Source organism: Pungitius pungitius, chromosome 10 (genome assembly GCF_949316345.1).
Source record: "Pungitius pungitius chromosome 10, fPunPun2.1, whole genome shotgun sequence".
NCBI classification, from domain to species: Eukaryota; Metazoa; Chordata; class Actinopteri; order Perciformes; family Gasterosteidae; genus Pungitius; species Pungitius pungitius.
The window spans coordinates 2,887,820-2,913,661 of NC_084909.1; the positions used below are offsets into that span (position 1 = coordinate 2,887,820).

General features: G+C 51.3%; 1 protein-coding gene across 5 annotated transcripts in view; it reads right to left on the minus strand.

Annotated features, from left to right (window-relative positions):
• kalrna (kalirin RhoGEF kinase a) overlaps positions 1 to 25,842 on the minus strand; it is a 65,363-nt gene that overhangs the window by 18,897 nt on the left and 20,624 nt on the right. For all 5 annotated transcript variants that reach the window (XM_062565239.1, XM_062565237.1, XM_062565238.1 and 2 more), the window contains exons 10-40: positions 25,485 to 25,676; positions 24,644 to 24,775; positions 23,504 to 23,602; positions 23,250 to 23,381; positions 21,892 to 22,014; positions 19,459 to 19,650; positions 19,174 to 19,343; positions 18,544 to 18,718; positions 18,060 to 18,321; positions 16,573 to 16,739; positions 15,253 to 15,372; positions 14,032 to 14,100; positions 13,780 to 13,929; positions 13,559 to 13,708; positions 13,067 to 13,181; positions 12,852 to 12,967; positions 12,525 to 12,647; positions 11,973 to 12,155; positions 11,736 to 11,857; positions 11,506 to 11,572; positions 11,319 to 11,428; positions 11,113 to 11,182; positions 10,914 to 11,003; positions 10,583 to 10,675; positions 10,374 to 10,485; positions 10,004 to 10,194; positions 9,751 to 9,852; positions 9,503 to 9,651; positions 9,279 to 9,381; positions 2,488 to 2,566; positions 2,172 to 2,339 (exon numbers count right to left, since the gene is read on the minus strand). In XM_062565239.1, the coding sequence (XP_062421223.1) occupies positions 2,172 to 2,339; positions 2,488 to 2,566; positions 9,279 to 9,381; positions 9,503 to 9,651; positions 9,751 to 9,852; positions 10,004 to 10,194; positions 10,374 to 10,485; positions 10,583 to 10,675; positions 10,914 to 11,003; positions 11,113 to 11,182; positions 11,319 to 11,428; positions 11,506 to 11,572; positions 11,736 to 11,857; positions 11,973 to 12,155; positions 12,525 to 12,647; positions 12,852 to 12,967; positions 13,067 to 13,181; positions 13,559 to 13,708; positions 13,780 to 13,929; positions 14,032 to 14,100; positions 15,253 to 15,372; positions 16,573 to 16,739; positions 18,060 to 18,321; positions 18,544 to 18,718; positions 19,174 to 19,343; positions 19,459 to 19,650; positions 21,892 to 22,014; positions 23,250 to 23,381; positions 23,504 to 23,602; positions 24,644 to 24,775; positions 25,485 to 25,676 (4,126 nt within the window). The remainder of the gene's footprint in view (positions 1 to 2,171; positions 2,340 to 2,487; positions 2,567 to 9,278; positions 9,382 to 9,502; positions 9,652 to 9,750; positions 9,853 to 10,003; positions 10,195 to 10,373; positions 10,486 to 10,582; positions 10,676 to 10,913; positions 11,004 to 11,112; positions 11,183 to 11,318; positions 11,429 to 11,505; positions 11,573 to 11,735; positions 11,858 to 11,972; positions 12,156 to 12,524; positions 12,648 to 12,851; positions 12,968 to 13,066; positions 13,182 to 13,558; positions 13,709 to 13,779; positions 13,930 to 14,031; positions 14,101 to 15,252; positions 15,373 to 16,572; positions 16,740 to 18,059; positions 18,322 to 18,543; positions 18,719 to 19,173; positions 19,344 to 19,458; positions 19,651 to 21,891; positions 22,015 to 23,249; positions 23,382 to 23,503; positions 23,603 to 24,643; positions 24,776 to 25,484; positions 25,677 to 25,842) is intronic.

Genomic DNA, 25,842 nt, shown 5'->3' on the forward strand with positions numbered 1-25,842 from the left:
ACACACACACACACACACACACACACACACAAAGGGCCCACCTGTGCTGTTGTAGCAGCAGCAGCAGCAGCGGCTGAGGATCCATCCACAGCAATTCAGGCGTCGCTTCATCCTCCTTCACGCACACATCCTTCACGCACACATCCTTCACACAGACACACACACCTCTCCCTCTTGTCCGGGCTGCCTCACTCAAACCGCTGAAGCCGGTCGAGCCGACCGACCGAGTGAGTGAGTTCACCGAGAGCTTCAGGTCCACACTCACATGGGTGGAACCAGGTGGGAGGAGACAGAGGAGGAGCGCACACACACACACACACACACACATACTCTGTCTGGGACAGAAGTCGGGTGTTAATCGTGGGGCCCGCTGTGGGGGGCCGGGACTCTGGATGTGTGCTGTGCGTGTATGTGTGTGTGTGTGTGTGTGTGTGTGTGTGTGTGTGTGTGTGTGTGTGTGTGTGTGAGGGAGAAAAGTGACAGTGGGAATGTGCGTCTTTCACTGCAACGTGAATGCGATGTTAAATATGATCAATTTGGCATTCGGTTTCTCCAGGAATACCTTCGACTTTTAAAGCTTTAATAATACTTCGATGGACGAAGCCACAAACAATCAGCTCTCCGTCTCGTCTTCTTTCCTCCACGAGGAGTGAACCACCTCAACCACTCACCTTCTACCTCCGTCATAAGAGCTGGTGTGTGTGTGTGTGTGTGTGTGTGTGTGACCACGTCCACTGCAGCAGCAGGTGAGACAACTTGACCTACATAAAGCCGTCCCCCTGCAGTGTCCCATTTTATACACAAGTGAACTTCAGCTGAAATCACACCCAACTACAGCCGCTGGGAGGGGGGGGGTCACCTTAAAAACTCGGTCCCTTCTGCGGCAGCGGCCTCGTAACAAGAGGACAGACTTTGTCCACGTCAAAGAGAAGCGAGAGCGATCCCAGCCCAGTAGAAGACTTCACCAGTATATTCACCAGTAAAGTTCAGTGCACACTTCAGCTGTTAAATCTATTCAACACATTCAGATTATGGCCACAGGGTTTGGTCAATTAGTCAATCAGCAGTTTAGTGTTTAAATGGAGGGAAACCACCTAATTAATCTTTTCATCCCCCTTCGTTTTCTACTGTCGTCCCTGAGCAAGTGTGTCTGGAATATGTGTGTGTGTGTGTGTGTGTCAGTGTGTGTGTGTGTGCGCCTTTGAGTTTATTTCCATGTGTAGCGGCTGCATTCAGATTTGCATCTCTACAGAAACACAAAACATCCTTTTCATGAGCAAGAGCATAAAACACACCATGGCTGCGTCAGGCAAAGCAGCTGATCCGCCACTGTGTCTGTGTGTGTGTGTCTGTCTGTCTCTATGTGTCTGTGTGTGTGTGTTTCTACAGTGGAGAGGAATCCGCCACCCACACAAACACCCTCGCTGATGACACAACTGTAGCAGGATGGCCAGTTATACCAGTTATACTAGGAAAGCAGTGTGTGTGTGTGTGTGTGTGTGTGTGAGAGAGGGGACCTTTGTTGTTATTGCATTCAAGGTTTGAACACATGATAAGATGATTAGAGAGGATAACACCGAGTGTGTTATGTTTGCTTCCCCTCGGCCACCTGACACGATGAAAGCTCCCGGAGGTAAATGTCTGTCAAACTCCCATGATGCAATGGGGTCAGCTCATCGCCAGACGCCATCAGCTCAACCTGCTCTGTGTCCATTCGCGATAAGACACCTCAGACTCCAGGCGTGTGTGTGTGTGTGCGTAACTATGGTAACCGCGAAGAATGAGTCTTTTATTTTATTTAGTGGTGTCTCTTTGTCATGAGACACGAACAACTAAAGTCACAACAGAACTTTCTAAAATCGTTGCTCAGAGCACTTCCATCAACTCAGTGACATGAATTTAGAGACACATTGCTGAGTAACTCGTCCTCTGTAAACAATGCACAGATGCATTCTGATCATTCTTTTTAAACAGATTGTCCTGTAATTCATTATTTGAATTTATTTTGAAAGGCGCCTTATTGCCTCATTATTTTGAGGACAAATGTGAATATTTATATACACATGACTGTGATTTAAATGCTTCTGTGTGATCCTGAGAGGACCACATGTAATTCCCTCATGTCACCAGCAGAGGTCAGTGCTGAACCCCTCCCTCTGGATTCTTCCTACCTCTCCCCGAGCCGAAGAAGCAGTCCATCTCCACGCTGGAGCGCGAGTGCGAAACGCAGAGGGCGGAGCTCGGGACCAGGCCCTCCTGCGGCGGGCTGCGCTCGGTGGTCCGGACCAGACACCAACCGGGCCGCTCGCTCGGCCGCTCCAACAGCTCCACCGTCTGGCCTGGGGGGGAGAAGCGGATCGACAACCTCACACAATCTTATTTTGAAGAAATCTCTCATTAATGGTTTTCAATACATTACAACATATCATCTTTAGATTGAAAGGGGGGAATGGGGGGCGGGGCGCGGGGAGTGGGTGTCTATCTCACCGGTGCTGACGGACATCTCCGTGTTGCATCCTGCTGTGAAGTCCTGAAGGACCACGGTGAGCTCGCACCCTCCAGAGAGCTGCGAACAGAGAGAGAGGATTTCAAACTACGCCTTTAACCCCCCACATTTCCAGAGCAAAAAAACTGATATCTAACAACCAGCAGAGAACCCAGGAGCACAGAGGGCGCCCCCCACCCCCCCCCCCCCCCCCCCCCTCCGAGGACAGAAGGGACAGTGTGCGGATCCTCGCGCTCTGCTGCCAGGCAACGTACGCGGACCACTCTGTGACCTTTGGGAGCGAGCTCTAATCCGGGGACGCATCACGGGCATTACACGGCCCTTAAAGGGACACCCGTCACGCTCACGTCCCGTTGTAAAGGGACACAACCCCCGTCCTCACTACGAGCCCAGGACGACGACCACATCCGGAGCAGCGGCTGTAAACGTCATCCAGCAGACGGTCATCGGGGGTAAATGATTGACAGGTAAACCCGTGACCCGACACACCTTCTTCATGTTCACACAGTGTTCATGTCCACAGGCTGTGAACACCAACAGGGAGCCTGATACGGAATATTCATGAATCACTTCAGCCGTCAAAGTCAGACTTGTTTCATTCTCTTATTATGAATGAATGAAACGGACACTATTTTCTATAACCATTATGCTACTTTCTGACAGCAAATTAAAGCGGCCACAACAACCTTCGTTGTCCATCCATCGGCCTCGCCTGCTCACCTCTCATTGTCCAGACGAAAGGGGGGGGGGGGGGGGGTGTAAGCAGGCTGCTTGTGGGTCTAAATATCTCCTAGCAACAAGTTTCTATAAAAAGTGCAGGTGAGTTTATACCTGACAGATGGTCTGGGTCTGCCCCCCCCCCCCCCCCTCACAGGCCTCCATGCGCTGACAATAATTGAATTTGCTCCGTTGTGCAGAGGCAGGCTGCGTGAAATGGACGTTTATTTGTGTCTCTCGTCCACGCGAGCGTCTCCGGGCATCGAAACCCACGCACAGCCGGGGGGTGGTGGGGGGGGGGAGGCGCGTTGAAGTCATTCATTGATAAAAAACCCAAATTTTCGGTGCCGGTCGTAACAATTACTATTTGTTTTGCGTTTATTCTTTTATTAAATGATTCACTAGAATAAGACGCACCGATAAGCAAAGATGCAAATAAAGTGTAAAGTCCTGAGGAATATGAAGCGTGCAGAGCGGAGGCTGCATCCATTTAGCCGTCACATTCTCTGATACGAGCTGAAATGGCAGCGCGTGTGGAAAATATAAATCTCATATGAAACCCATTTGCAGAACTTGCGTCGACTCGGCGGGAGAAGAGGAGTCAGAGCCAGGCTCTCTACCACATTCAAACCCGGGCCGGCTTGTTTCTCTCTCGGCTGAAATGAATCTCTATTTCGCGGAGCTACACAAACGTAATGAAGACACATTTAGATGATGATGCGGAGGATATTTGTCACCATATCTCACGAGGGCAGCGGGACGTTTCTACCGTTCAAAGTCCGAAAAAAGTGCATTCAGCCAGACAGATATTTTCCAGAGACGTTGTGACAGATAAACCAGAAATAGAAGACTCCATCCTAGTTTATGTGAGCAATGTGTGAACTTCAACATGTGAGGATACCACCGTGAGGATGTTCTCCGCCACGCAAACACCAAGGAGGCACCAGTGCGTCACGTGAGGTGGACAGAAGACGCCCGTCTCCATCATCAGGGGACGCCGGCCGGCGGCTGATTGTCCCAACTGACGTCTCTGCGGAAGGGGGGGGGGGGGGACGCAGCGGGACACGAGGAGTGGTCCGAAACAGAGCGCCGCCTCTGTGCTCATGTGCTCCCTACGCCGTGGTCACATGGCGGGTCGGCGTGAGTTTAACGGGGGGGGGGGGGGGGGGGGGGGGGGGAATTGAACGGGAGCGAAAGGGCCTCACGGGGAACCGGTTCGTTATTATCACCGTTATACAGAATCTCCAAAAGAACTAAGTAACAAAAACAATAACAGCATGAGTATCGCATCACGATATAAATGGACGTTGTGGTTGTTGTAGTTACTGTTGTTGCCATAGCAGCCAGGTGTTACGTAGCAGCGCACACACACCACAGCAACTCCTGCTTAGTCAACACGCTTATCGATTGATTATTAGTAATTTATTATTATTTAACAGCTGGGATTGAAGAAGTGGAATCATTTCCTGTTTGGCTGCAGGTAAATCGTTGAGGTGCTTTAACCCAAACTCCTCCTGAGACACAGGTGTGATGCTGCAGATCAATGAATGCAACCCCAGTGCCAAACCGTTAGCGCTAGGGACACAGGGGGGTGGACAAGGATGAGGGGGGGAGGGGGGGCAGCAGTATAACTTGAGGATTTAAACAGCCCTCATTCTGTCCACCTCTTCCTGCAGCTTCCTGTCTGCCTGCCTGGGACACACATTCACACCCTGTTTAACCATTAACCCCCCCAGTTACACACACACACACACACACACACACGCGCCAAGTGGAAATCAGCACGTATGATCAGGATCCCAAACTCGAATCCCTTAAACACTTTTTCCTCACATCAAGCTCCGGAACAACTAACAGATCTGCTCTTTTTTTTGTTTGTTTTTTTTAAATAGTCCTTAAATGTAAAGCTGCATTTATTTAAAAATAAATTTAACCAACCGGGTCGACTTGAAAGGACGCCTCGGCGAAAGGTCACGAACACGAGCGCACACATGGAGAAAACCCCCCAGCAGGCACAACCGGACCGGCTCCACACGCCACCGCTCAGGAACCCTCAAAGTGCCCCCCCCCCCCCACAACACCCCCCACAACCCCCCCCCCGTTCGTACTCACTCTGCTGCTCTCTTTGAACAGTTTAAAGCTCATCCACTTTGGCATGTCTCTCCTCGTCTGTCTCCCTCTGCGTCTCCCTCCGGCTTTGACAACTCCCTCGTTTGTGTCTCCGCCACACACACACACACATGCACGCGCAAACACACACGCGCATGCACACACACACACAGGCGCAGGCAAACACGCCCTCTTTCTGCACAAACAGCTACAGCTCTGTATTAGATGGGGACGCTTGCTGTGTGTTCTTTGTCTCCTCAGAAGCTGCTAGGGCACTAAAACACTTTCCACCACTCATTCTGTGTGCGTGCGTCCACGTGCACGTTCCTGTGTGTGCGTGTGTGTGTGTGCGTGTGCGTCTGTGTTTGCGCGTGCATGTGTGTGCGTCTGTGGTGGGATTATGACATTCCGTATGGGAATAAAAAGAGTCACCATAATATGAATCATTACACGGTTCAAGGTGAGGTTGGGCTTAGATAAGGTGGGTGTTGGTTTACTGTCATGAATAAAAGTCGGTGTAGCGTGTGTGTGTGTGTGTGTGTGTGTGTGTGTGTGTGTGTGCATGACAGAGGCAGAAAAGTCATGAGACCAGCAGATGGCTGCTTCGCGGCGTCGGTCTGAACTCTGAATGCTTTTGATTCATGAGAACAAACGGACGTCAACAATCGCTCGCCGGCGTAACAGTTTAAAACTCTTCAAGAAGCTCCACAATCCACGATGGTCACAGCTTCTACTCAGCATGACTCCCCCCTGGATGAGATCGAGCTGGGGGCCGACGGACAGATGCTTGGTGTCAACATTTCATTATTAGTTTTTTCCGTCGGGTTAATTTTACCCCCTGAACTTTTTACATTTTGTATTTTTCCCCAAAATAAACTGTTGCTGTGCGGGAAAAAGTCGCTGACTATGCATCAATTCATACATTCATGTGTTTAATGTGCACAATGTATGTTTAAATACATAAAGGGGATGTAGACCTCTGATTAATCCGCTGCTCTGAACACTAAACCACAGCCTCCGAGACAACAGGCAGCGGGGGGGGGAGATTCCCTCTTCGGCGTTGGCCGGACGCAGGACTACTTTTAGCCACGTCCCCGTGACGGCGGCGCCAAACGTGATTCCCCCGCGCACGCCCCCCCCCCGCCTCACGCCGCCTTATTGAGAACATGTGGAACCAGAGGGAGACGATCCGCCCACAGCTCACATTCTCAGGTTGCTCTTGCCCGAGGTTTGATTAATTCCTCTCTGAGACACAATGGAGTCGATTCATCTGCCTGTTAAAGATCAGAGTAGATTTGGACCACTGGGACCACTGGGACCACATGAACTGGATTCGGGGGCCAGACCTGGGCCCGACTCGACTGGTGGTGCTTTGAGCTAACGTTAGCATGCTAACAAGGAGAAGTCCCTTGAATGAAAAACAATGGAGTTTTACTCCCAACTGCAGGCGGAGGTCTGTGCTCCGTCGGGGGCCGGCGGCGGAGCCACGAGGGGGCCGCCAGGCTGTCGACCGCTGGAACGGCGCTTTAAATAACGCGCGCTGACCGCGGACCGAACCGCGGCTGACTCACACGGGGGAAACGCATCACGGCTTCGGCCCTCGCATGGCGGTCACAGACGGCGCATGCGAGACCGCTCACCTTGACCTTCTCGTGCTCCCACCTCGGGGCCAAGAAGAGAGGGCACTCGCTACCCGCGTGACCACACAGACGTCACATGACCCGGAAAAATTGAGAAAAAAAAACTCTCTGAACAAACTGGTCTCGAAGGGGTTTTTCTGTTTTTGTCGTTTAATCTGTACAGGCTGAGTATGAGTAACTTTATTAGTCCTGAAAATGGAAAAGAGCAGAGAGCCCCCCCCCCCACTGGAGATGTACACGACGTAACCGTTGGAGGGAACTCAAATCCACTCAAAAACAAAACGTAACAACAGGCCGCTGGAATGACTTAACGACACAGGAGGAAAATCAAAGGAAGGAATCCATCTTCCTTCCTTTCAATCTGTCTGCTGCTGAGCGTCCTGGACGGTTTCAGCGCGCTAACAAGACCTATTTATTCTGTTGACCCACAGCTGATAAACAGAGAGGGAAGGCAAGGGAGAGAGAGAGAGAGAGAGAAAAGGGAGGGGGGAGGGAGGGGGTGTTATATAAAAACGTCTCCACAAACCACCAGAACCCAAAGCGTCCCACCCTGTCTACACACACGGGCTGGACCGAGACAGCCAGTGGAACATCTGACTGTGCCCACGTCTGTTATTACAGAGACGGGGTAAACAATCGAGAAAGAGACTCCAATAGTAAAAACTAATAGTGGGCGTGTTCCTCTAGGAGAGTGACAGACGGGGACAAGGGGAGACGGACCAGGAGGAGACGTTTTACGGGGGGGGGGGGTGTGAGATGGACAAAAAGGGAGCCGTGTCTCCACAAGCGGGGCCTCTTTTAACTGTTTAACACGCGGATCGATACGTGAACGTGGAGCAGGTGAGCTGCTTCTTAGCGGTGGGAGTTACATCTTTTATTTAAAGTATTTAATGCCCCCCTCCCCGGTGGGCTTTGCCTCCACTTCCGGTTGCTCACATGTGCGGTGAGCTGTTCCTCGGTGGATCGTGACTCAGTGGACATTTCACAACTGGAACCGTTTTGGGTGTTTTTAATCCCCAGACTGCACCTCTTATCGGCCTTAGAACAAGATGTTTGCTGACGAGGGGTGAAACCCACAGATTACATCCAGACTGAAAAACACCTGCAGAAAGACACTGAACCCAAAGTGCAGCTTAGGCGGCGCTGAACACACACGGCCCATCAGACAGCTCAACAAACAGCATTATCTCGCCCCGCCTTCACCGCAAAATACACGCCGAATCCCCCGCTACACTCTCACACAAAGGGGACGGAAGGGGACAATTTATCAAGGATTTGCTTTTTTTTAAAGTTTAAAGTAACAGTTAAAAGTAAACAGACTGAATGGGAGGAACAGAGCGGTGCTTTGCTGGGTCAGCGTGTGAAATGTGGAGCGTATCCAAAGAAAAATGTAGATGTTTTTTCCTTCGTTTTTGTCTCTTTTTTTTTTTACGTTTGACGGGAAGGATGTAAAAATAGCCAAGTCTTTTAAATCATAGTCACAACGAACGCCAACGCACCCACACGCGTAAAAAGAGAGGGTGGAAAATGAATCTTGTTTTGTTTAGAGAACAGACTCGGCATCTCTCCTTTGTGACTTTACAGAACCACACAGAAAGATACAGACAAAACAAAAGAGTGACTCCCCCTCCCAGCCGTTCTGATTGAGTGAAGGGTCTTTCTTTCTCTCTCTCTGTGTGTGTGTGTGTGTGTGTGTGTGTGTGTGTGTGTGTGTGTGTGTGTGTCGACATTTGGAGGCCGGGTCGCGTGTGGGCGAGGGGTTGCCGGGTATAAAAATGTAAAAAAATAAAATAAAAAGGCCCTACTGTGTGACACCACAGTGGGAGTCCTGATAAAAACAATCGGTGGGGAACCAGAACCACCGAAAAAGAAGCTTCACCAGACTCCTTTCAAAAGGAGTTTCAATGTTTCCTCACATTTACGTTCACACCAAAGCACTCGGGAGTCCAATCAGACAGCAGATCCTCTGGCGTTTGGCCGTAGAATATCGAAAGGAATGACTCAATCAGCAGCAATGAGAGGCAGCAGACGGGCTTACTTGGGGGGCGCCGGAGGCTGGCCGGGGGGGGGGCGTCAGAACGGCCGCCTGCGCACAACCTGAAGAGGCTTTTCATCGCCGCGGGCTCCTCTGTTCACGCGCAGCCATGGTGCACGCGGACGCATGTCTCTCTGCCACCGGCCCAGCCCCTGCTGCTGCCCCTTGTGGCGGCGTGGGAGACCCCGTAGCGCGCAGGACACAGCTGTGGGTCATCAGCTCATCAAGCTGCCTCCTCCTCCCCCCGACAAGTGAAGGGTGCGCCCCCTACCTTGTCGCTGTCCACGGTGTTCTGGGACGTCCTGGAGGCGATGGAGACGGTGTCCTGTTGGCTGCCGCCGTCTCCCTGGCTGTCTCCGTCTTCCCCCCCGTCCCTGGACACACGCGATCACAACATGCTCGCTTGACGTTGATGGCGTTCATCTGAAGCGGTGTTCTTCGTGACTTCATTTCCATAATAAAATGAGTAATTATTATTGAGGAGTCCAACGTTACCTCTTGGTGTGGTTCCTGGGTTTGGACAGAGCTGGTGCTTTGGGCAGGTGAAGAGGCTCCTTCAGCGCCCCCTTCAGGTGAGTCATCCTCTCCTGGATCACCTCCCGGATGTTCTTGATCCACTCCTGTTTGGCTTCCATGTTCGAGGCCTATGGAAGGGGGGGGGAAACCACAGGGTAACGTGACGCGTGTTAACGGCGGCTAACCGCTACTCAGACAGCAACGTGTGAGTGAGACGTTTTCCTTGCCTTTAGCACGGTTTTATTATCGGAGGAGGGGGTTCTGCCGGCCCACAGGGCGAATTTACACGGATCGCCCTCAACGTGCTCCGTCACTCCCAGCTCCGACGTCTGAGGGGGGAAAGCAACACGTGCCGTTCATTCCCACACGTGAACACAAACGCAGTTTGAGAGAGCCGGAGGGAGCTGCGAAGTGAAGTGACCTCGTATTCGTGCGTGGACACACACACACACACACACACACACACACACACACACTGACCAGTAGTTTGTTCTTGTACTGGTACTTTGTTCTGCCAGCTGAGTCTTTGATCTCCTTGCTGAAGACCAGGGAGAACTCAAACAGGAAGAGGTGCCGGTCCCGCCCCTTCCTGATGAGCGAGCGCGGGTCCCAAACCTGGAAACTGTCCTGCAGGATCAGCTCGCCCTGCACCTCCAGGTTTTCCTCAAAGCCTGAGGAGGAGGAGGAGGAGGAAGAGGAAGAGGAAGAGGACCAGGACTTAAAAACCCACCAGGAAAGACTTGCCCTCCTATGTCGCATGCACGCTCATCAGGATATAAAGCCAGTTATTCTTTAATGAACATCAATGAACTACAGAATATAGAAAAGAAGAAATGCAATCGTCTCCTACCCTCCATCATGGCCAGATGCATGGCGTCGTTTGCTCTCTTAGGAACACTCAGCATCACATCCAAACCGTCCTTAATCTCCCCTTTACCTTCCTCACAACAGGACAGCAACTCCTGCAGAGGGACGAGGGAAGACACCACCTGTGAGCCCTGGCTGCTTCCTGCCCCGCCCTCAGCTCTTCTCTCAGCGTGTGTGTTTTTGTGGATCTACCTTGAGCAGTAGTTGGTACTTGGTGATCCTCTGGACTGGTTTGATGAGGTAGGAGGAGATGGAGTTAGCGAGTCCCCGTCTCTGCTGAATGTCCTGTTTAAACCCACAGGGACAACATTCCAGCCGATACTGTTACTGGTGACATTTCTGTTTACAGCTAAATAGTCCCTTCAGTGTGCTGCTGCTGGTGGGAATCTAACCCGACTTTCTTCAATGATCAAACAGCACCACCTGCTGGTGGAGCAGGAGAACAACATACTAATCAGCACCCATTAGCTGTTTCCTCTGATGAGCAGATGAGAAGGTCTTTAGCGTGGAAGGGTTTACTCACGTCGAAGAAGGAGCCGGCGTGCTCCAGGATCAGCTGACTGGAGTCGGGTTTGTTCTTACAGTAATCCACGTAAATGTGGAACTTATCAGCCTGGGAAGCAGGAGGAGAGAGGACCAGGTGTTTACTCTACGATAAGCCCACCGTCCTTATTAGAACACACTGTCCTCACAACATCTGGGGTGGAATGAGCGCCTCTCACCCAGGTGACGAAGCAGTGACCAACATCCTCTGGTAGCTGCTCGTAGTTCACCAGCTCCTTCAGGAAGATGCTGGACACAAACACCAAAGCAGGCGCCATCAAACGGTGCATTGTTTTCTTTGTCAAAGGTCAAGTGTCAAATAAGGATTGAACCGTGAAAGAATGTGAAATATGTCCGATCACTCTCCGATCCGACCGCCGCTCACTTGCTGTGGAAGTCCCAGATGTCCTGCATGTTGCCGAAGACGACGTGCTCCTTGCTGGCGATGCCCGGAGGAATCTCCTCCACGCCGCTGTTCATCTCCCACAGGTAGGTCTGGCGGAGGGACGGGACGCGTGAGGAACACGGGAAGACGGTTGTTTGGCTCCAGAAGCCAAAACAGCTCTTCTTACCTCGAGGCACTCTTGGAGGTCTCTGACGTAGGTCTTCTCCGTCTGCAGCAGCTCCGCCATGATGAACCTGAGGGGAGAGTCAGCGTAGTTGCGCTCGCTGCGGTCACCACGGCAACGCTTCGCCCACGTCACCATCCTTTTCCCGGCGTTAATTGACAGCATTGTCGTTGGCGCTGGCTGGCTTCTCCAAACGAGGACAATAAAGAGAAAATACTAATACTCTCACTCACTCTTTCTTCCTGGCGGACTTCCTCTTCTCCTCGTTGACCTCCGGGTTGGGGTCACGCAGTTTGACCTCGGGGTCGTCCGTGAGGCTGGCGGGGATGATGTCCAGCTCCAGGTCCTTGTTGTCCTGCGCGGGGGGGGAGAAACCAGAAGCGGCTCGGCGTCAACGATCCCGACACAAGGAGCGCCATGAAAGAGTCACGGGTGGAGGGGGGGGGGGGGGAGTCGGCGCGCCCTCTCACCTTGGAGCTCACGCCAAGGCTCCTCTCCAGGCTCTCCTGGTACTTGCCCATGCGCAGCGAGAAGTCTCGGTATCGGCGGTCCACCGTGCTGACCCATCGCTTCAGCTCCGACACGTGGGCGTGGCCTTTCTCCACCAGGTTGTCCGCCAGCTGGATCAGCAGCTTCACCTTGTCCTTGGTTTGCTGCGGGAGGGAAGACGCACACGCAGAGACATGGTGGAGGACTCGCTGATGTTCTGCTACCTGCCTGAATAGAACGCATCCTGTCCAGTTACAACGGACTAGGAAGGGGGAAGCAGTTTTCATTCATTTGAACTGTAGTGTTAACCATCGGGTAGTGTGCTGTCGGACTAACGTTAGCGCTCCGTGGTTGCCTAGCAACGAGGGGAAAAGACGCAGCAGACTGTTAAACCCCCTCGGAGTAATCTGGCCTCGTAACAAGTCCAAATAGCCACAAACTACATTTTACCGGTTTGGCTTCTTCAGCGGGTCAATAAAACTGCTGCCAGGAGCGCGCGCACACACACACACACACACACACACACACTATACCTTGGCCGTGAGTCTGAAGTGGCGGTAGTCGCTGAGGAGCTGCTGCGTTTCCTCGCTGCTTTCACCAGGGGACGTGTGTGTGGCCAGGTAAACTTCACCTGTCTCTTGGATCCAGTCCAACGCCTGTACACAAAGACGCACAAAAACACGCACGCAAACACGCACACAAACAAACACACACAACAGACAAAGCTGATGATATAAACCAGATGTCGCTTCAGTGTTGAACTTTTCTCCAAAGCCGTAATTCAGCCAGAATTATTTCCCTTTGTTTCCCTAAAGACGGCACACACACACACACACACACACACACACACACACGCTGACCTGTTTGGCGCTGCGTTCAAACACCAAGTACTGCTGACACTGGTCCAGCCGCCGCTTCTTCAGGGTCCAGAAGTGAAGCACTCTGTTCTCTCTCTGCAGCAGCTCGTTGAGGATGGCTGCTCACAGGAACGCACAACCGCAACCATCGCGTGAGCCGCGCACTTCCTCCCCTGATGCCGCCGCAAACACAATATAATGTATGTATCTCCACTGACCTTTGACCTGCTGTTCGGGCCCTCTGGCGTGGCCGGCGGCTCCGGGCATGCTCACGTTGTTCCTGTGGATGTACTTCAGGAAGACCTCGGCGTTCCTCCGGGCCAGAGTGCACGCCTGCAGCACAAGGGTCACGGTGCTTACGCCACGCAACGCTCGCCATTCAGAGACTCCGCCCCCCCCCCCCATCGCCAAAGGACTTCACTCTGCTCACCCCCATATTGAACTCAATGGATGAGTGCAACAGAAATAGTTCAAACTTATTTTTATTTTCCGCTTTGTCTTTGTCAATAATCAATAAATCCACACTATAGTGCATCATAATCCCTGTTATAATTTATTTTATTGTGATATCAAGCTACCACAAGTGGTCAGTATAAATGTTTCATCAGCATTGCTTCGAAGCATTTTAAAAGTGATTTTAGCGTTAATTTTCCGGTATATTTGTCATGTATTGACGGCCTTCATAGGAAGCTGGTGAAGTGCGGCGTCACCTTGAGGAAAGCCTCTTTCTGCTCCAGATGTTTGCTGATCAGAGGCAGGAGGTGCTCGCAGTCCGCCGACACGCCCACTTTGTCGTGGCTGCCGCACCAGTCCTCGTCGCGGCGGTACTCCTGCTCCAGGCTCTCCAGCACGCTGCACACCTGCAACGCCACGGGTCAGCCGCGGCCTGCGGACACAGCTCTCTGTGTGTGTGTGTGTGTGTGTGTCAGACCTGTTCGGACGTCTTGTAAAAGGCCACCGAGGCGTTGACGAGCTTCAGCCGGTCCTCCATCTTCAGCATCAGCTGCTGCCAGTGAACCGCCACCTTCTCGGCGCAGCCTCGGATCGCCTCCGGATCGTAGTGACCTGCCTGCAGCATCATCTGGAGGAGGAGGAGGAGGAAATGAAGACATGCAGGAATACAGCGAGCAGGATAACGCAGGACACTCAGTGGGGGGGACAGTTGTGAAGAGCTGGACTTTACCTCAGCCTTCTGCTGGACCTGCAAGGCGCTCTGATGGGTCTTCTGGAGGGAGTTGGCATGGAAAAGAGACTGGAGGGAGGGAGGGAGGGAGGGAGGGAGGGAGGGAGGGAGGGAGGGAGGGAGGGCGAGAAGTGACAACCATTGGTTCATATCGCTTTAGTTTTTATCCTCTTCTGACCAGCGACGTCATCCTGTGGCGGGTCGCTCTTCTCTTATTGGCCTCGTCCACACACATGCAAATTCAGGCCGATTGTTGGAGATGGTTTCAGGTGACGTGAGGGAACTCAAGGAGACGATCATCATATAAACATAAAGAGAGGCAAAAAAACACACACATCTCTAGGCTTCAACCGCCATGTTGCACATTTTGTAAATGATGGACCATGCAGAGTCAAAAACAACATAAAGCTAAAGCAGCTAAAGGGGCGGGGCTTAATGTGATTGACAGAAGCAATGATGGCGACGGATTCGTCACAAACCGGCCACTTTTCATACGCGGTCTCCGTCTACTCTTGATTCAGTCTTCACATACGAAGACAATGCTGTTCCTGGTTAGTGTTTTTATGAAGAACAGCTGTCTCAGCATATCCCAGTCTGTTACATTCCATTATTCCAAACAGGCCCCGCCTCCTTTGTTCAAATGCAACAAAGCGATGATTCATATTTTAAAAAACACGCCACATTCTAAAACATGAATGTACTACTTGGATTATTCATACGTGTGTTTGTGTGGAAAGACAGTTTCACATTAGTCTAATGGAGGATGCTGGACCCACACTGTGTGTGTGTGTGTGTGTGTGTGTGTGTGTGTGTGTGTGTGTGTGTGTGTGTGTGTGTGTGTGTGTGTGCTTAGAACAGTGCTGACCAACAGCCTCCTTCTACTCCCTGTGAGTGCTCACACACTCCTGGAGTCAGCTATTAAAAGGAGCGCCAGGAGTGCACACACACACACACACACACACACACAAAAACACACAAACCACATGTGTGAGCATCTGTTTCTCTTCAAAATCAATGCAGAATCAAATGATTATCGAGGCCCGGTCCAAGCACACAGAGTGTGTGTGGGTGTGTGTGTGTGTCTCAGAGAGTGCACTCATCTGCTACTATTCAAACCCGATGCACGCTGAAATCATTATGGCTCTAGTACAGTAAGCCTGGTTTGGGCAGCGATGATTGGGGCATGTGTGTGTCTGTGTGTGTGTGTGTGTGTGCGTGTACCTCTATGGCCATCTGGAACTGCTCATGCTCCCTCTGCAGCTGCTCGGCCTCAGACAGAGAGCTGGCGTTCACCATGCTGGCGTTCAACATGGACTCCCCGTTACGGATCCAACCCAACACCTATTAGAGAGACAGAGAAGAAGAGTTCTGACTAAAGACGTGTGTCAGGTTTTCTGTCTGAACATGGAGAGGTTATTTCGGGTGGACGAGGCGAATGAAGGTCCCCCCCACTGACGGGCTGATGTTCATTAGCTGAGCTCTGGTTCCGTGATCCGACACTTCGTCGAGCAGCTTTACATCAAACTCCATGGAAAGAGTTGACGCCCAAGTTTTTAATTTATCAGTAAAATGATGACCGAACGCTGTGTCCCTTTAGAAATGGGCTGCTGCGAGGGATTGTGGGAAGGCATTGACCTCCTTTGCATTGGTAGAGGCTTCGGGGCCGGTGTTTCCTACGCTAAAGGAGATGAGGAAAGGAAGCATCGTAGCACCTTTCCAAAGCTTTAAGTGAATCCAACCAGCTCTCATCACTTCATGAACAGATAACAGAGCGCAGATAGGATGATCGGGCAGTAGATGACATCATAGCCGCCATGAAGAAGCTCAAGCGGGAGAGCAGGAGTTCCACACTCAGTCAGGGGCGAGGTCCTTGAACCCTGGCGTGGCCGACGATGTCATACTTCCTTAAGGAAGGATCATTGTCAACGCCACGCAGTGAAATAACTCCTGAGCTATAATTAGACCAGCGCGTATTGTTATCATGGAGCCTGTAGAATCATGCAGTGACCACAGTGAGCCACCAGGGGGCTCCTTGGACTGCAGAACTTCTGGGGAGCGATCCGGTCGCAGTGAAGGGGATCGGTACCAAGAACTCGCCTCATGTTTTCACTTATGAACCAGACTGCGAGGATTAAACCAGTCCAGATTAGTAACGCTAATTGTTTTTTCATTTGTTTATGAAACTATAGAAGATTACAGTTAATAAGAAAGGGTTAGTGTGTGTGGGGGGATTGTGAGCACGTTGCCATAAAGCTCATAAATGATTCAGCTGGATCCATCTGTAGCAGCAGCGTGCTTCCTGTCTCAAACAACATCATGTTCACATCCCCCTCTGCAGAAGCGTCTTTACAACCAGGAACCGCGAGGCTTTGGCCGCGTGTCGTTCTTGTCAATTCTCCAACATTGAGGAGACATTTCGAAATGAGATTTTTTTTCTTTCTTCACTTTTTAGGATTTTACTTTCAAATCAAAAGACGACTCGGGAGCAACGCTGAAAGTAATGCATGCGTCGGCCCCCGGCGGCGCGAGAACACGTCGTACCTGCTTGACCTCGGCCTGCAGGTGGCGCAGCTGCAGGATCTCCTCCAGCCGCGCGTGTGTGAGCTGCGCGTTGAGCTCCACCTCCTGCTGCTTCTCGTGGAGGAACTCCAGAAGCTCCTGGACCTGAGAGGCCAAGTCCATGTCCTTCTCCCCCGTCAGCTCGATGCCTGCCACACACACACACACACACACACACACACACATAGAGTGTGAGGGTCACATGGGCCAACAGAATATAGTCCCCTACAGGGAAGGATGGGGGAGGATTTTGTGATGTTTTAGATGAACTCTAATTCCCGTGCAGCTTTGTAAAGGCAGGATTAACATTAACCATCGCTTTGACGTGACCTGCTGTGTAGGTGTGTTAGTGTGCAGCGTTAATGCTAAGCTAAGCGCGGACATCAGCGACACAACGAGTAGCTTGAGGAGCAATGAGTCCTGAGCAATAGACTCCAGACACGGAACTCAAACGTTTTCCCAATTCAGAGCGCGAGGTCACGATGGCGAGTAAATGCCTCTTTGATTCTCTACTGGAGCCGATTACGTGAGTAATATCACACGCTACGCATGTATGAGCTGCAGATGTTTGACTATTTGAAGCATTGAAAAACAATGTGTCCCTCTCCACCCAAGTCAGGTAACTATTACCAGGGATTGTGCTGAGAGAGCGTGTGTGTGTGTGTGTGTGTGTGTGTGTGTGTGTGTGTGTGAGAGTCACTGCAGGGGGCAGTAGCGTGACAGAGGCTGTAACCTCCTCACACACACACACAAACAGTAAGAGGATTGTTGTATGAGGATTATTTAACCCAATTCTCTCCCAACACGCTTCCCTTTATGCTTTAAGTTCACGGTGCTGCCGAAGCCTCGGGGCTCCCTCTCCTCCGCGATGTAAAGTGCACAGCTGTAAATCCAGATGTGAATCCCATGAAAGCGAAAGAGTCTGCCCGGTAGCAGCGTACCTACGGCGACAACAACCCCCTCCCAGAACACGCTCTGATGCTCGGCTGTGTTCTGCAAAAGCTCCCGTTGGCTCTACAATGTGGCGCGTGAACACAATGCATGGTGGGAAGTAATCTGCGGCAGCTAGTTTTAAAGCACACACTGTAGGCGTGTTATGGTTCTGGAAAGGCGGTTTGACCACTTGTTAATGTACACAATACTTAATAATTGTGTAAGCCCTCTCTCCTTTGATGCAATCAATATTCTCAAGTTCTTCCATCACTGCGGGGGCTTCGGATCAGATGTTTTGATGAGAGGACTCTGTAAATGTAAATGCAAAGGACTGCTTCTTGTATTATTATCATCATTATTGTGCCTACAACGATGCAGTCTTTAATGTATACATTTACACAGATTGAAATGCTAATGCCAATTTTGCCTTTGCATTTTAAGCTTCTATAACTTTATTAAGATATCTATATCTTCTGTATCAAGTATTAAACTCAAAGATCAGCGTGTGTGTGTGTGTCTGTGCGTGCGTGTTCTACCGGAGGCCTGGACCTCCATGATGTACTGGTGCAGGTCTTGACCCTGCTGCATCACTTCGTAGGTCATGTTGTTCATGGCCGCCTTCCTCTCGGCGTGACGCTTCAGACGCTGCTCTGCCAGGCCGATGTCCTCCGCGCCGCCGCCGCTGCCGCCGCTGCCCGAGCCGCTGCCCGAGCCGCTGCCCGAGCCGCTGCCCGATCGGCCGGTGTCGCTCAGCTGACGAGACAGATCCTCGTTCCAGGCGTCCAACTCCGCCGTGACCTGCGGGGGGGGAGGGGGGGCAGACCTATTTCAACCCAACCGACCTTTCAAAGTCAGTGACGCGGCATCACGTCCTCAAAAGAAGTTCTCGATCAGAAGAACAACAGCTGGGGACCTGAAGCGGAGCTGTGCGGTACTCCGCAGCAGATCCCCCAAGGGGGCCGCTATGGAGGGAGCCCGTGTGTGGTATCGAACGCGCTCACGTCCCCCCCCCCCTCTCACCTCTATGGTGTACTGCTCGAAAATGCGGAGCTGGAGGAAGATGTCCAGCTTGATTTTGCGTTCGTGGAACAGTTCCTCCATCTGGCCCTGGGCCTCGTCCAGCTGCTGCAGCACCCCCTGGATGTGAGCGATGGAACTGCAGTGAGGTGTCTTATTGGTCGACATGGCTGCGTCCCTGTGGGAAGAGGAAGAGAGACAGATGGAGACGACGCACCGAAAAGGGCCCCGAACACAAGGCGGCGCTTGTTTTTATCAGTAATATCTCTTTTCCCCGGTTTGAAGGTGATTTCACGTCTATGCCTTTACTCATTATACACACAATTATATTCACTAGCAAACAATATTGTTAATATCATCTTCATAATTTATTTTTAAATTCACATTCACACTCCAACCGATTATTGTGTTGTCCTTAAAAGTACCAAACACATGAATCAGTATTTGCGCCAATATGGTAATCTGTCTTCCTTGAGTGATTGAATGAAAATGACTTTTTAATGACATTTTAGGAATGAATATTATTATCTGAGCTGTTGCATTGATCCATCTTCCTCCTTAATTACATTCTAAATATTAGCGTCCTTCCCTGTGCCTCTCAGAACACCATAACTATGGGAATGGAAGGATCACCTGAGCTGCTGTATCAACTCCTCTCCCTCTTTGATCACGTTGAGCGTCGCCTCCAGCGTGGCCGTCTGCTGCTGCTGGAACTGCTGGATCAGAGTCTGCACCGAGTCCACCGAGTCGCAGCACACTTCGTCCAACAGCTGCTTCTGCAGCTCCTCCATCCACGACCACAGCTGGACACGCAGAGAGAGAGAGAGAGAGAGAGAGAGAGAGAGACGCGTCAGTAGAAAGCACAGGTCTGAAATGACTGGATGTGTGTGTGTGTGTGTGTGTGTGTGTGCGCCTCACCTCCTTGGTGTGTGTGTGGAAGGACACGGACATGTCGAGCAGCAGCTTCCTGTGCTCCACCCGGCGGACGAAGTCCTGGATTCGGACTTCCAGGTGCCGGGCGGCCTTGTAGATCTCCTCGGGGTCGCACTCGCCCGTCTGAGCCAGCTGCTCGGCGGCCTCCAGCAGCTTGTCTGCATTGGTGTACGTGTTCTGAGCGAGGGGAGAGGGGGGCCTTCATCATCATCGTCATCATCATAGTCTTCCTCATCAGCAACACCAACCAGGTAACAGCATCTGTGTGACGCTTCGTTTTGCACCGACCGTAAAGTCCTTCAGTATCAAAAATTTTTTTTAAGCCTTCATCACGTTCATGATCCCAACCCCAAAAAATTATATATATATGTGTGTGTCCATATAAACCTTTCCTCAACCTGTTTACCTGTGGTCAGAATTTGTTATTATTTGCAAAGGTTGATCACACAACAACAATACAATTCTATAGTGTCCCATTTAAATTCTATAATGTTTTTATCCACCAGAGGTTTTACATTTCCATCTTCACCACAAAAATAAATCCCGTCTGTTTCAGCTGTTCAACGGGAGGACAAACCGGATTACACTCTATTGTGCTAAATATGCAAGATTACCTCTGTAATCTCTCATATTTAGCACATGTGGGTTTGGTGCTGGACGGAGAAAAAAAAAAGTTGGGTTATGATCCCAATTATTTAATAAAATGTGAACGCTTACATTCTGGATATTTCACACTTTCAGAGGAAGAAGAGGGATTAGTGAGAAGATAAAGATTATAATTTACAAGAGAAAAAAAGACTATTTTCTGTGGCTCAGGGTGAATCCTCCCTGACACAGCGAGACCAAACCTTTTAAGACATGAATAAACGGGTGAAAGTGTTCATAAAGACATTTGTAAATCCTCTTCTTTCAGAGTGAAGCTGTGCTTCTGTCACACAGAATAAACTCCATGCATCAGTCTCATAGACTTCCACAGGCCCAGAGGAGCTGCTGAGGAGCTCTAAAGGGGTTTTCGTTTCCTCCTGGAAGGGTCCTCGTGCCGCCCTCCCCATCTGGAACCTCCCTGTCGCCCCCCCTCCCCCACCCATGTTTGAAGTGGATCAATGGCCCCTTTTCCACAGAAGACTTTAATGAGAAAAAAAAGAGCAGCGGCTTTTCATTAAGTCTTTGTGTTTGATGAAGAAGCAGCTAACGCGACGTAGCCGAGTGGAGCTAAAAATAACCACTAATGACCAGAGGAGGACTTTAAGACGAGAAGTCCCAGCACGTCTTTGTGTTTGTACGTGAGCGGGCATGCCCAGGTGCATTGTGGGTAATCTCTCGTCATCTTAAACGCGTACCTAATGTACTCGTGTTACGTTTAACGCTAAGTAGAGAGTTTTACCAGCAAAACGGCTAAATCTGCATGAGCATGCTAGTGAGGGAGAACAAGAAGAGAGAAATAACGGCTCACCCAGCAGGTTCTGAAGGGCCTTCAACCCTCATCCAGAGGTTAAACATTACACATATGTATACTCTTCATGGTATTAATGCCCACTACCAAGCCTTCACCAAACATGAACCACATTGTTCTTTTCTTCCAACAAGCAGGACGCACTTAGAAGGAGTCGAGAAGAACGACTTCTCAAGGCCCCTCAAGGCCCCCCACTTATTTCTCTGCGTGCTCCTATAAGGCCGCATAGTGCACGCAGAGGTTTAAAGGGATAGTTGTGATGATTTGAAGGGCGCTTGGTGCGTCTCACCACAGTCGGTGGAGGTGAGGGAGGTTTCTTCTACTCTTGTGAAACACACGGACCGTGATGATCGAACCACAGCGCAAAGGAGGACATTTCTTCTTTTTCTAAACCTCTCCTGAGAGCTTCCACATGTTCCTTCTGTATGAGCACGGCGTCTCTTACATGACAGACTGTAACACTGGAATAATTCAGGAATGGATAACATCTCCTGCAGACCCTGCTGGAAAGCCTGGTGACCATAAATGGTTACGCACGGAGGCCGGTCGTCCTGCTTCCTGCCGCCTACCGGGCACGGCGGTTTTGGAAGGATTTGGGATTAATCAAAGAAGATCACTTGCAGATGTTCGCAAAGGCGAGCGAATAAACATCTGATTCGAAAACAAACCAGTAACTTAAAAGAGGACCGTGGCAGGAGTGGAGCTTCTCAATCGCTACTGTGGACGAGAGCCTCCGAGGGGGAACGCGCATGAACAGGCCGGAGAGCAGCACGCCTCCTCACGGGGGATTTTATTCCTAATTCTAACACTTTGGGGGTCGTGGTGCGCTTCTGCCTCTTGTGGCGGAACTCAGTATCACATCAATGTATCACAAGACAAACATTTTCAGGAAAAAAGGAGGGGGTTGGGGGGGGGGGTCGAATGAACGTTTGTGGCAAAAACCCACCTGGAGGACGGAGACTCACCTGAGCGACGTCCTCAAAGTCGTCGTGTCTCTTCTGCAGGGCGCGGGCTCGGTGAAGGGACTTCCCCACTCCGGTGTGCTTGCTGAGGAAAGCCTCGCCGTGGTTTTCTATCCAGTCCATCACCTGCACGAGAAGGGAGGAGGACCCCCGTCACATGACCTCCTGACACAAACACCCCCCCCCCGCTGCCTCACCGCGCCTCGTAGGTACAACATGCTGCTTTGTTGTTTCTCCTTTAATCTGAAATCATCCATAGATTGGACTTTGAGTTCTTGGATGTGCTTCCTATAATCTATAATCACAGAATAAGTATTTATAATCATTTGGATTCTACTGCTTCAGTACTTTTACTTGTCATGGGCTCCTTTCACACCGTGGTATCGGTGCTTTCACTTGAGTCAAAGCCCCCGTTTTCCCCCCCACCAGCAGCATCTCGGAGCACCCCTCTGGGCCCTGAAGGAGCCGTGATGTCATTCATGACGTCGGCCCAGCTGAAAGGTCGCAGGAAAAGGTCGCGGGTCAACGCACTCAAGCCGGAGCGTGCCGACTGCAGCTGCAGCTGCAGCTGCACACCCACTGCGTTCCTGCTGCAGCCTGCGCTGTGTGCGTCTCCTCCTCCTCCTCCTCTCCGGGGTCGCTCTCATCCCGTGGCGTTGCTTCTCCGTTTGCAGTGATTCATGGGCTGTTGGTGCGAGCTCACTCCCTCACTTGCTGCTTGTCTGGCGCTGTGTGTTCGCCTCTCTGTTTTAGATTTATAACCTTCGGATACAATCTCCCCTCCACTCGCTATTTTTCTCTCTCCGGGGTCACGTAGAAGAGGTGTTTAGTGTAGCCAGGATTCCCCCACGCCCCCTCTCTGTCTCTCTCTCACGCACCGGTCACAGTGGACCCGCGTTTAATCCATTCGGTGTGCGCTTGTTATCATGTGTGTGTGTGTGTGCGTCCTCCTCCCCTGGCTACAGAAGAAGATTTAAAGCCCCTTTGTAGACTTTCCCCAGAGACAGGGAGTGCTTTGAGGAACTCAGGATCAGGGTCTGAATTATGTGTACGGGACAAATTAAGCCCCTAAAATTGGGGCGTTCGGCGTTCCGAACGGCATTACTGTCGGACCTCCGATCGCGTCAAGGACTCGCACGTTAAAAACGTGGGGTCAAAAACACAACACAGCAGCCGCTCCCAAATATTTCTATAGAACCTCTGCGGAGCCGCAGTGGGCTGGTTGCGTGAACCCGGAGCACCAAGGAGGCTCCGCTCGCAGCCCTCTTATCTCTGGAATTCCAAACATCTAGCTTCAGAGACGGGAGGGCCGCTGGTGCCTCTCATCGCTTCTGCGTGCGCGTGTGTGTGTGTGTCTGTACCTGCTGCACATCCTGCTGGAACACACACAGCTGCAGCCGCTGGTGAAGTCGGACCTTTCGATGCTGCCAGATGTTCTCCAGACGCCGCTGATGGTGGAGAACCTCGTGAACCACGTCCAGGATGCAGTGAACCTGGGAAAAGACACAAACGCCGCGTCACACACACACGTGTGTGTGAGATAGGAAATATGACAGTAGGGTGGAATAATGCTGACGCTCCGCCTTTGGGCCGCATCCAGAAGCCGAACACTCACCGCTTTGGAGTAGTTGGCCGTGGCCGTCAGCGACTCGGAGTTGCCGGGACCCAGAGGCCTCTGGAGGACGTCCAGGAGGGCTTTACCGTCCTGACTCACCTGGACACACAGACAGGTCCCCACACATCATGTTTGGCATTCTAGAAGGTTCCCATCGGCTCTACTAGAACATTCTACTCAACGTTCCTCTTCTCACTGCCAGCTGCTAATTTATACACGGACGGACGGACGGCACCGAGCGCCGGCTTCGCTTTCTTTCTGATGAGTCCTGCTCGTTTCTTGACGTCCTTTCACGCATCACGTGCATTGGACCATCGCCATGAAGCCAATAACGACTTTCACGTTGCGTGTTTGTTTATGGAAAGGGGCACATATTTCTTGAGCTGATGCCTTACACCTGTTTGTTTTTTTCCAGTAGGAGAAGAAGCAGAGCCCCCCCTCCCCCCCCCCGACATACGTCTACATATGTTGTTAGCTTCCATCGCACGTCGCTGCGGCTCCCGAGCAGCTAATCAGCAGGATTCACACGAGGAGACGCCGACCTTCAGAGTACAGAACGATACCGACCAGAACCCGAGGTCCGCTGCACGCTGCTGCCTCACGGAGGAGGAGGAGGAGTAGGAACGCCAACTGGGACTTTGTTCTTTTGAACCAGCGATGAAACGAACGCTTGACGGAGATTACGCACACACACACACACACACACACACACACACACGCACGCACGCCGAGCAGAGAGAGACACTTGCTTCTGCATCTACATTGATGTCGGTTCACATCAATGAGGGTCTCGCCCCCGTCCTCAGTGTGACTGAACGCACCAAAGGGCGGGGGCGCGATGCGTGTGTGTGTGTGTGTGTGTATAAATGCACCACGTGGAGGGCGGAGTGTTTACAGGCTACAACATTCCCAGCTAAAATAAGCAGTTGACAGGAGACTCTGTAACGCATTTAATTCTTGACTTGCAGATGGTTCGAGTCCCTCCTCATTTTTCTAGAGCTTCGCCTGCAGTATATCGGCCTTTTTGGGGGTGTTTAGCGTTGCCAGGGTGGAAGGAACAAGGCTTAAGGGGTGTGAACCATTGAGAACCCACGAGGCCAACAGTGTCATTGAAGAAACGCAGACAACCAGCAGACTGACCTCGGTGTAAGCCTGCGTGACCTGCTCGTACAGGCTCTGGTGGCGGTGGATGGCGATCTCCAGCTCCTGCATCTCGGACGGCAGCCCTCCCTCGTTGCAGACTTTGCACCAGGCCTCCACCTCCGACAGGAACTGAGGGAGCGACACGGGACACACACACACACACACACAGACACACACATTCACGTGAGGACGGAGCTCACGGGGGCCGTGAGCCTGCAGAGCGTCTCCTCCTCACGTCACACGTCCGTTCTACACATTCTCAAGGCGTCACATCAGTTTTGGGTGAAAACACATGCAGATTACAGCCACGTCTGTCCTAAATGTCACCACGTCATCATTTCATCTTTATGACTAGCATCAAGAATCATTGAGTCACGCCCCAAAGTGTTTGGTGGGATTTCAGTGACCTTTGACCTTTTGGCTTCTGACTGAAGAAATTCCGTCAGTTTCGTGGAGGGAGCATTGTAAACTCCAGAGAGTAAAGGAGGAGGTCAGTTTCCTTTAGTCTCGTTTTCCCACCTCGTGCTGCTTTTTTTTCTCTGTTTCTAATTGGGCTGCGTCTCAATTCCAGCCAATGCCGTCTCTGTTCCCGTCCCTCGCTCTCCCCTGGTCTTTCATCTCAAAATGTTCCCTTGTAGCTAATGTCAAGGGCCCAGCAGGAATCTAACAGGGCCCATCTGTTGCCATGTCAACCATCCAAGAATCAGCAGCGGATCGCTTTGATCTACAAAATATAATCAGACGCTCAAAATGTCCCATTTACATTCTACATTGTGGACATTCTGCCGCTGCAGAGACCCAGATCGGATGAAACACCACCGGGCACAACATTTCTCACCTGCTCGGCCTTCTGGTGAAAGACGGACGACATGGCGAGGATGGTGGAGCGCTCGTCCAGCGCGGCGGCGAAACTTTTCCAGTCCAGGTCCAGCTGACTGGAGATCTGCTTTATCTGCGTGGAGGCGTAGTGGCCGGCCTCCGCCAGGCGGCTCGCCACCGACATGATTCTGTTGATGTTCACGTAGGCATTCTGGGAGTAAGAGAGAGGCAAAAAGAAAAATGAGGAATTATTATCAACATTATGAGCGAAATACTGCATCAACACACTGGAATCTGCAATGGTGTTAGCTAGCTGATTGATTAAAAGTCTTTAAATATGCAACAAGAATGTACATGTCTTACTGCTCTGTACTGAA